General features: G+C 47.6%; 1 protein-coding gene across 1 annotated transcript; it reads right to left on the bottom strand.

Annotated features, from left to right (window-relative positions):
• Positions 1 to 1,800: 1,800 nt before the first annotated feature.
• On the bottom strand, positions 1,801 to 5,261 carry LOC124708314 (CBL-interacting protein kinase 17-like). The gene is given in 13 exon segments (XM_047239989.1): positions 1,801 to 2,041; positions 2,043 to 2,087; positions 2,207 to 2,281; positions 2,370 to 2,432; positions 2,549 to 2,665; positions 2,796 to 2,903; positions 3,026 to 3,235; positions 3,342 to 3,467; positions 3,552 to 3,605; positions 3,708 to 3,788; positions 3,925 to 4,032; positions 4,144 to 4,215; positions 4,857 to 5,261. Coding segments are annotated over 13 exon segments (1,407 nt in total). The 5' UTR covers positions 5,109 to 5,261; the 3' UTR covers positions 1,801 to 1,945.
• Positions 5,262 to 11,218: the final 5,957 nt, after the last annotated feature.

Genomic DNA, 11,218 nt, shown 5'->3' with positions numbered 1-11,218 from the left:
AGACAAGACGGATGGTAGGCATCCCATCGACGCTACTCGGACCACGCGGGTTTGAAGCCACGATTCGCCCACCCCAGGGGTTGCACTCTTGGCTTCCACTTGTGCAGCATGCGCGTTCTCCTTGTGTGTGATCCCCTTTTCATATAAAAGGAGGATCGGTAGGAGAGGTAGAGAGAGGGAGATGGTTATTATTCCTAGAGGAGAAGCCTATAGCCTGGGAGGAAGGAGTAGATAGAGACGTGTGTTGAAGGCGAAGGAGATAGAGGCGTGTGTTAGAGGCAAAGATAGTGGGAGTCTCAGTTTCCCATGTAAGTTGTTCATCAATCAAAAGAGATCAGACAAGCATGACATAGGGGTTTTTCATCTTACGCCCTGAATCTAGGTAAAAAAATTGTGTCTTTTTGTTGTGTTTGATCCTGTTTGTAGCGCCCAACGCCTTAGCCGAATAAAAATGGGATACAAGCCCCTCGGGGTCCGCCGTCTTAAGGACGCGACATGTACCCACGCTGTTGAGGGCCCAAACTCGGTGAGCGCCTCTAGTTCCATCACGACCGGTCCAAGCCGTAAATTTATCGTGGTTGAGTCACTGATGACGTATCCCTTCCCGTCGCCTAGCGAGGAACATCATGACTGAAAGGGTGGATTATAATTGATCCATAAGTACCTCCTTTTTTGCGAATTAACTGAGCTTTCATTAATCAACCAGCAGGGTTACAATCTTTGGCTAGCACATTAGAAAGAAAGGGTGGATTATAATTGATCCATAAGCACCTCCGTCTAATACTAGCTAGTAGCTTTCCTAGAACGAAGATGAGCAGCCTCATTAGCTTGGTGCCCAACAAATAAAAGTTTTAAACTTTGAAACAACCCACTAAGCTCCTCACTCCTCTATCTCCTTACGGATGCTGGTGATACATGACCAACCACCACCTGAATCTTCGATAAGTTTTAAGAATCTTCACGATCAATGGCGAAGCGGATTCCTTCTAGGATCGCTAAAGCTTCCAGAACTAGGGAATTAGCAGCAAAATCCTTCGGCTTGTGCTTGTATTAGCAAACCATCTGAGTCCCTAACAACAAGCGCTGTAGCACCTGAATTATCCTCCTTATCAAAACTGGCGACTACATTGACCTTCAGAGTCCCACTATCAAGCTTTCTTCCATACAGCGGCAATCTTGATCAGTTTTGGTTCCTTCTTTCTACTTATTTGAGCCAGATCATAAGTAGTGTCTAGAGCCCACTGAACTGAACCAATCACGCTCCTTCCCCTTTCACCATGCCACATTGCATTATGTTCCATCCAGACTGACCAACACGTGCATTAAGGGAATTTCAAATGCCGCTACCTTCTTCAGCTCGTCCCAGAATAAATGAACCCACGTGCACTCAAATAACGCATCGAAGATTGTTTCCTCTTCTGCCCCACAAGTTTTGCAAAAAGATATCCTCTCCATATCTTTTTTCTTGAGAACTTGTCTATCGTTCCTGAAAAATCGTCCCCGAATTGTTCTTTCGACTTTCCCATCTTCGAATTATCATTTTGAAGATCTATACCGATATCTATCCCTGTTTCTGGCCAACAATGATTCCCATCCCTCGTTCCCATTCCCGTTCCTCGTTCCCATCAACCCAGAAATATGGCAGCTATGTGCCGAACACCATGTTTGATACGAAATTTCCCCCCAGGTTTAGCATTCATTAAAACCTGCGTTGAACCAGAATGTAAAAGAATTCTTATCCAGTTAATCCATCTTGAGCTTAAATCCCTAGCTTCCAAAACTGGCAAAAAACAGTTCCAGTTCACAATATCAAAAGCTTTCTGAAAATTTCATTTACATCGCTGGCTGACAGTTTTCATGTATAATGTATGATCCTAATCCGTATACACCCATGGTCAGTCGCCATCTCTGACGGGCTATGATCCTAGCGTCCTACAACATCATGTCAGTGTGGCGCACAACACTCGTCACAAGGCAACCAGAGGAGTTGTGGCTCTACTGTCAAAGCTTGGGAGGTCTTCCCTGAATAGCGACTCTGTCCTGAAGATGCTGCCAATGCCAAGGTCACTGGAGATCCTATCGCACAGCTGCAAAATAAATTTCAGGAAGCAATATCACTCGGTCGTTCACTGACTCGCTGGCACTTGAGATGTGTACGGTGAAGTAATGGCAGTAGCAAGTCCAGCTGCTGTTAGCTCTTGTTTACCTGTCTGTAAAGTTCACTGTCACCATGGGACTTCTTAAGCTCCACAACATGCAGAGAGGGGCCAAGCGCAAACACCTGGGATGAAAAAACAGCACAATCTACGCTCGTTACCATGTCTTAAATGTTATACTTATTGAAAAAGGTGAAACTTGTCGAGTTTTACCTCGGCGCAGACCAAGAATGGCGTGGGGTTGTTCAGTCTGTTGCAGTTGCGCATTATTTTGAGCTGAAATATCACACAGCACATCATTTTTCAGTTCCTTCAAAACTTTTCCTCTATCCTAACTCCTAAGTAAATCAAAAAAACTCCACGATGTGAAGATGAGATCAGCTTGTGTTTACCTTGCTATGCACCCTCTGAACTTGGAATCCGGACACCGTCGCAGAGCTTTCCATCTTGTCAAACAAATCCTTAGGTGGAAGTACTGACGTGAACCTGATTTTCCTTTGGGACACTTCCTGCAATTAGTCCAACAATGCTACATGAGTATCTCGAGAAGGTGTGGAAATGATTTTCTTCCCAACCTTACAAATAAAATCATTCAGAGTACAATAAGGGAAGCGCAGGAAGGAAATATGTTGTACATACCTCTTCCTCGAATAAACTTGAAAGATCAAGGGAAGATGACATTCCAATCAGCTCAAAAGCATTCATCTGATAAATATTCTTGTCCCCAGGCGCCTCACTGATTTGCTTCTGTATAGAGGAAGGAAAGGAAAAAAGTTAATGATGAGCGGCTACATATCCAGAATACACACTGTCTATTTTTAGGACATAATAGTTTCCAGCACCACACAGTTTGTTTCATCTGTCACTACCTCTTTGACAGGAAGAATTGCACCAAGCTGTACATCTTCATCATTGTCATCATATGGAGCAACAGGAATATAGTCCTTCTGAAACCATTCATGTGTTTTGATCTCTGCCATGTTGATCCTCTTCTTCGGATCTGGTTTAAGAATCCTCCGAAGAAGGTCTTGCGCTCCAGGTGAAAGCCACTCTGGGATGTAAGCGTCACCCTTGAAAATCTACACCCAACCATGTGACAGAGTATGACTATAATAACCTCAAAGGAATATTAAATCATGACGGTAATTAGTATCATGTCACTTTTACTGCATGAATGATGGCTACCTTCTGATAGAGAACAACCATATTTCGGTCATCAAATGGAAGGTATCCAACGAGCATTATGTAAAGAATTACTCCACAAGACCAGATATCCGACAGTGACCCGTCGTAGCCCCTGTTCTGCAACACCTGCATACATATTGCAAAAGGATCAGCAATTATACATCAGAAAGAGACCAGTTGGTGTGGACTCTGGAGATGCCATTCTTTTACCTCAGGTGCAATATAGTTGGGGCTACCACAGGTCGTATGCAGCAATCCATCACCCTGAACAGTTATAGATCATAGATGTCAGCGTAAATGAAGATATAGGAGGCAAAAATATCATGATCAACATAAATAAATCTAAGTCAAGTCATTTTTTCATACCCCAAGTTGTTGAGGTAAAGCACTGAGACCAAAATCAGAGATCTTGATATTTCCTTTTTTGTCAACAAGAACGTTTTCGGGCTGTAGCAGCAGGATGAGTCAGGAGAATGGTGTGAGAGAGCAATCAAGCGATATCGGTTATCTTGCAAAGTACATGTACATAAAAAAGAAGAATCGTTGTGTAGGTGCTTCACAAAGAAACATGAAGAGTCAGTACCTTGAGGTCTCGGTGGTAGACTCCTTTTCCATGGCAATAGCTGACGCCATCAATCAGCTGTTGAAAAAGCCTCCTTCCTTCTGGTTCGGGCAGTTTTCTCTTCATTGCCTTTTTTTGGAAGAAAGGAAACCAGCTTGAAAACAGAGCATATCCGACGGAATTTCATAGCGCAAAACAAGGGTTCAGAAAGTTCGAATAAGAGTTGCAGGGAGAGCTTACGATTCTGTCAAACAGTTCCCCACCATTGACAAACTCAAGCACCATGTAGATCTTTGTTTTGCTAGCAGCGACCTGAAGCAAGCATCAAAAACATGATTCATAATCCGACAGTGAGGTTATTTCAGCAGCCGCTCACATGACGTACAGTACCGAATCATTTATCCGCATGGTCATGTGCACCACTAGAGACACCAAAAAAAGAATCTGTTTCTCATAAGACAAGGAAAATCATGGTGTATTCGTATAGTACTACGAAAGGACGGATCAGCATCTGGTTACTTGACGACGACAGATGCGATCCGAATCTAGTTTATCTTAGGACGGAAAGGAGCTAAATCTTGGTGTCTGGGGCCGGCCGGTCACTGCTTGTGGGCCAAGGAGTGGATGATATGCCAGCAATAATCAACCCGCCAAATGAACCAACTCCACGTGCTGCAAGTCTAGTGGTCTACATGACTAGTGGCGCTCCCTACTAGTCTAATATCCAGAAACGGATAAACATCATGACGATGCGTGCGATCTCCATCTATAAGCATGAATCTTCCAACAATAAACAAGAAGATGTTAAAGATGCCAATTCGAACAGGTCTTTCTTTCTAAGCATTTTCTCCATCGATTTTAATAATCAACGAATCCACTGGCAGATAGATCAAGGAGAAACGGAACCAGTCCTAATTCCTAAAGCCAAAGACTGGTCGGATGGATGGAATTACCTCGTGGAGGCGGACGACGTTTGGGTGCCTGAGCATGGTGAGCGTGGCGATCTCCCTGCGCACCTGGTCGTCGGCGCCGCTGCGGGAGAGCACCCTGCCTCGCTCCAGGATCTTGACGGCGAAGTGCTCCCCGGTGGCGCGGCGGCGCGCGTGCTTCACCTTGCCGAAGCTGCCTTCCCCGAGCGTCCGGCCCAGCTGGTACGCGCCCAGCAGCGCCGCCCGCGCGCGGCAACCCTCGTCGTCGCCCGCCATCGATCGATCTGGCAGGCTCGCAGGTGGCGAATCGGATGGGAGGCGTGTAGAGATGGAGATGATGAGGCGATTTGAAAAATGGAGGGGGCGTACTTATAGCTCCGGATCTTTCCACGACTGAGTTCACGATTCGCTTGTTGCTGCGTGTGGGTGTCTCTGTTCCTCGCTGTTTGTGTGGGGTTTAATAACTTAACCTGGAAGCTGCGCGCGCAGGTTGGGTTAATAAGTAAGTAACGTATTCGCTGCAGCGGCGCATAAGCCTATGTTATCCATACTGACAGCGCACGTGTCTCTGTGTTACCTGACCATTTTCACCATGCTAAGAGAATCTCTAACCGAACTCCTAAATATTAGAGGAGAAAACAGTGCACTGTTCATCCATGAGAACAATTTGCTCCTATAAATTTTGGCCGCTGAAAGCGATCTCCGAAATCTGAATTCCTATATTAGAATCTTTTACTAGACATTTCATCAAACACAGTGCAATCAAACGAAAAATCACCAAATTCAAACAAAGACACTTATGAACCTCTTGTCGAGGGCTCGGCCTCGATTCGCCCGGCCATATACCTATCACCGGCGGCCTCGGCCTTGATTCGCTACCGAGCCTCTCTTGTCCTCCCGAGCGATGCGCGTGGCGCGACCGTGGCTCAGAGGGAGAAGAGCTCTAGCACTGATTCGCTCCCGAGGCGGATGTTGAGCGGCCCGCGGTCGTAGCTATGGAACTGGACGTTGGCGACATCGTGCGCTCATGCCGCCTGCCGCGCGAACTGGAACGTACCGAGCCAGTGGCGTTGGCCGATGTTCCGGTCGGTGATTTCGGTCACCCAGGTCCCCCACTGCTGCCATGGTACTGATCGGGTGGTGCCGATGCCGGTGGGAGGTCGGAAGACCTAGATCTATGGCCACAAGGCGCGCCACGACACCGAAAGGCGCTGCGGATAGGCGGCGGCGACAGCCGGCGGGAGCCGGCCATCTCCGGTGGGTTTGGGTGGAAGGAGGGGAGGTGGGGAGTAGAACGGCGGCGAGAGAGTGAGCGACGGACGAGAGGGTTTTTCTTTCTCATCGGCCGCGCGGCCGAGCAAAAATAGGAGGGGGCGGATTCCTATATTCGCTCCTCTAAAACCTTTTTTACTTTCAGTTAGGTACCGCTTGTGTTAAAGGGCAAATTTGCTCCTCTATTTTTTTGTTTTGGCTTTAGGTTATAGATCTTCTAACGTGTACCTTCTCTCCGTGCTTCAGGTTGACATCCGTGAATGCTTGGATAGCTGGCGAAGGATGCACGGATGTACTGCTAGTATAATAACTTTTTTATATTATCACCAACTGCATCTTCCAAAAATGCACTTATTTTTAGCAAGTAGTAGCTGGGTAAATAAGGGAAAGGAGAAGCTGCAGAAGACGGTGGGCGCCAACAAGAGAAGAGAAGAATCTAGAAGCTACATCCAGCAAAGCAAGATATGGGCTGACTTAAAGCGCAGACACTCATGAAACAAGCCAGATCGATCGAGTGGGCGCAAGTTGCAGCTCGACTTCAACACGGAAGGACGTGACATATACGACTTGGAAAGAAAGTCACGTGAATGGTTCATGTCCTAGATCCATTAGAGCATCTACAACCGTGTCCCCAAAGCCTTCAAGGATCGAGCGTCGGATCGATGCGTTTTGTTCGTGCCGTGTTTGGAGATGTCGCTCCACAGTCGCGTCTCCCAAACGCGGTTCCCAAACAGAAATTCAAATAGTTCACATTTAAAAGAGATCATTCATGTCTAATAAAGTCATCGCGATCGAAATAGCCACGATCAAAGTACTAGACTCGTGATCATATTATAGGCCCGTGGTGCAAGCTAAACATAAATAAATAAAAAAGGGTTCAGCGACTCCGTCAGCGCATCCTAAGTTGACGTAGGCTCGCCTGTCACGATGACCTCATCGTGATCTGCTCGGTGTGCTTGCTCCGTCGCTGACACCGAGGCCGAATCGATCGATGCAGAGGCACATGTATGGTCTCCATTAAAAAACCAAATATAAATTGGTACGAGTATTTTTTTCGTTAAACTTTGTGAATTAAATTAAAACTAAATAGTAAAGTACTCCCTCCGTTTGGTAATGTATGCTGCTTTAGAAAGCTAGATTAGCTAGCTAAAACGTCTTACATTTACACACAAGGGAAATATTACTTAAAGTCAGAAAATCCAGTAATAAAACCCGTGCTTTCAACTTAGGTGTACGGGGCGGGGACATCGACGAGGTTGCGAAACACTGAAATCGGACAAGCCAGCCAAACCGGCAAGTGATGTTGAATATATTAGCAAATTTCCCCATGATTTAATCAAAGAAAACAGTAGATAAAACATGACTAAAAAGTTTGAGACTAAACTAGTCATGCAAATCACCATAGAATAAAGGAGCAACAAGTCTAAACAGATTGATAAAAGCAATGTGTTTCCTGACAATTATCCTGAACATGTTGCTAGGAGAAGGAAGAACATCATGATCTCATAAAAGGAAGGCAAGAACACATACGGTCCAAAAGAGGAACCAGCGGTGGTGTTATCGCCGTTGAGAGCTATGTCGCTGAAGAGGTTACTGATATCGGGGAAGAAGTCATCGTTGGAAAAGTAGTCATCGGCCTCCGTGTCGATGTCGAAGTCAGCAGTCGCGCTAGAGCGCTCCCCAAAAACCTTATTACAGGATCACAAGAGACGGGGTTCCGGAGGCCTGCTGTCCCGTCCAGCGGTGCACGCCGGTAGACGGGATGGAGAAGTCTTGAGCGGCGGCGCAAAGCTCTGGAACCGAGTGGTAGGCGCATATGGTGTTGTGTCTCGTCATGTATCTCTGGAGAGGAGTGACCTCTTTTATAGGCACAGAGAGAGGAGCTGAATAGGCCACGCGAGGAGATGAAACGAAGGGCCAGGGTGGTGAACCGAACAGGCAGCAGCCGAAGCTGAACAGTCTTCGTATTCAAAACCCACTAAAAGAAACGTTTCAGATTCTTGCGTCTGTTCATATACCCATTCGTGAGTGGCAAAAAGAAAGAGAGAGAGGCTCTCGGCTCGAGGCATTCCCGCAACCCGCGGCGCGACGTGTCGTGACGAGGCGAGCGAGCGGCGGCGTCGTCGTCGGAGGAGCGCGCATGTGGTCAGCTCCTATTTCCTCCTATTATTTCTCTCATACAAATGGTATGAAGAACTCTGGAATTTCTCTAGGATTTATTAGAAATTTCTGGAATATTTATTGTGTTGGTCCAATATGGGCCAAAATTCCAACAAGTGAGACCCTAGTTAATTTTCACACATGCGCAATCCAAATTTCGAAGCTAATAAAAAGTTTGAACTAGTCAAAACCGGCCAAACCAGCCCAACCATTTTTGGACAGGGTTAGACACAGAGATGCAGACATACATACGGCTAGCAGGCAAGAGCACGAACCCCCAACTTGATACTACACCGGATTTGTGACCATTCCAACCGGATTTGTCAGCACAATTATACGCGTGCCCGGTGTCGGTGTCTCGACGTATTGCTAGACAGATACCCAATACACAACTTCCCTCTGGGCACGGCAAAATAAAGTTCGGTGATTGAGTTGTGTTTTCAGTCATTATACCAGTATATATACAACTGTATACATTAATTGCCGGCCGTCGGAATGGCGATGACCGCTCGTTGCGTCGGATCGAAGCTAGTTCACACACTAGCACATGTACTGCCGTATTTAAAGGTTTCAATGATCAATGGATTAGTTGTATTAGGCTCGCAATGGAGACTAGCTAGCCAGGTTTATATAAATATAAATGGAGATAACATGATTATTTCAGAATCTTTCAGGGGCTTCGGCAGTGCGATCCCTTATCACTGATCCCTTTTAATATCATTAGAGATTCATGGGTGCTATGATCTATGAAATCAAGAGTGTTTCCTGTGTTTCAAATACGACGTACGATACCTTATAAATTATTAGGTGTTGTCGTTGATATGCTAACTTCGAAAACAAAAAGTTGCTAGTGTCTGATGTTGACTTTATCCCTGTTAAAGTGGAGAAAAGATAGCTTCTTGGCAACCTGTGTCAACTGAAGGTAAGAAGATCCTCATTGAATTATGAGGCCACTGCTTCTATGGCGCTCAGAGAGCTTGACGAGCAGGGGCTCGCTTCACGTGGACCAACAAGCGACTCAACCCAGTTCGTTGCGTTCTGGACCGGGTCTTGGTGTCTCCAGCCTGGGAGGCTGCCTTTCCTTTGTGGTCACTCACTGCCCTCACTAGGATTGGGTCGGTCGGTCTCAAGACCCGCCGGATCATTCTTCAACGCAGTCTCTTGGAGGTGCTCATAAGGGTAGGGTGTGCGTGTGTGCGTTCATAGGGGTGACTGTGTGCGCGTATGTATGAGCGTCTTTGATTGTACTGTGTTTCGCAAAAAAAAAGGATTAGGTCGGACCACACCCCACTCCTCTTATGTGACGGCATGAACGCACCACAGAGACCTTCCCGGTTCTTCTTCCAGTCTTGGTGGTTTGAGGTACCGGGCTTTCTTGAGTTGATGAGGGACAAGCTCAACCACTTCCTTCTGGAACTGGGGCCACACAGGTGCTGCATCGACCTTTGGCAATGCACCTCTCGCCACTCCCGCCAATTCCTGAAAGCTGGGGAGCCAACCTTGGGAAGGAGCGACGCGATCGCAAAGCCGAGCTCCTCGCGCAGGTGGGCAACCTCGACCGTCAGGCCGACGGGCCAGGCCTTGACGAGGAGGGATGGGCCCTCAGATACCACCTCGAAGATCAGCTTGTCTCCCTAGACAGGATCGACGAGGAATACTGGAGGCAACGCAGTCGCCTCCGGTGGACCCTGCAGGGGGACTCCTGTTCTGCCTACTTCCATGCTTTTGCGAATGGCCGCAGAAGGAAGTGCACCATCCCCCGCCTCATGACTGATCTGGGAGAGATCGATGAGCAGCAGGCCCTAGTGGAACACATTTACCTGTTCTACCAGGGCCTGATGGGATCGGAAGGGGAACCCATGAGGTTTGCCCTCGGCAACAACCTCTAGGAGGAGGATGGTAGAATCTCGGACATAGATAACCGGGAGCTGGAGCTCACCTTCACTGCGGAGGAACTAGATGAGGTTCTCCTCAGCATGAAGCCTGACTCTGCACCTGGCCCGGATGGCCTAACAGTCCTCTTCTTCAAGAGATCCTGGGAGATTCTCCGCGCCCCCATTCTGAAGATCATGAATGACTTTTCCCTAGGGAGGGTAGATATCGCTCGCCTCAACTACGGTATCATCTCTCTGATCCCGAAAGTTAAGGGAACTGTTCAGATCAAACAGTTCAGACCTATTGCCCTCATCAATGTTATTTTTAAGTTTGTGTCCAAGGCCTATGCGATCAGACTAGCCCCCCTTGCCCATAGGACGATAGACCGTAGCTAATCAGCTTTTATCCAGGGGCGATGCCTACACGAAGGAGCTCTGGCTCTTCATGAGATAGTTCATGAGCTCCACTCTAAGAAGCAAGAGGGCTTGCTTCTTAAGCTCGACTTCGAGAAAGCCTTTGATAGGGTTAACTGGGACTTTCTCCAAGATATCTTGCTCCAAAAGGGTTTTTCGGGTATGATGGTGCATAGACTCATGCAGCTGGTCAAGGGAGGCCAAAACCGCGATTAACATTAACGGGGAGATCGGACCGTTCTTCCGAAACGCCAGGGAAGTGCATCAGCGGGACCCCCTCTCTCCCATCCTCTTCGACTTCCTTGTGGACGGCTTTGCGGCCATGCTCTCTAGGGCATCCGCAGCAGGACACATCCGAGGAGTTGTTGACCACCTCATTCCTGGGGGAGTGACCCACCTGCAATACGCAGACGACACCTTGGTGTTAATCGAGCCCTCGCCGCTGGGTATTGCTAACCTCAAGACCCTTCTCCTCTGCTTCGAGAACATGTCGGGTCTGAAGATTAACTTCGACAAAAGCGAGGTCCTGCTGACAGGGGTCGCGGAAGGGGCACGGATTGGGATCGCCCAGCTCCTCAACTGCAAGCTAGGTAGCTTCCCCATGCGCTACTTAGGTTTGCCAGTTAGTGACCGTCCGCTCAGGGTAGTGGACTGGGGCTTCCTCCC

The sequence above is a fragment of the Lolium rigidum genome, chromosome 4, assembly GCF_022539505.1.
Source record: "Lolium rigidum isolate FL_2022 chromosome 4, APGP_CSIRO_Lrig_0.1, whole genome shotgun sequence".
NCBI lineage: Eukaryota > Viridiplantae > Streptophyta > Magnoliopsida > Poales > Poaceae > Lolium > Lolium rigidum.
Note: the sequence above shows the minus strand (reverse complement) of the source record. Positions and strands in the feature narration are given on the sequence as shown.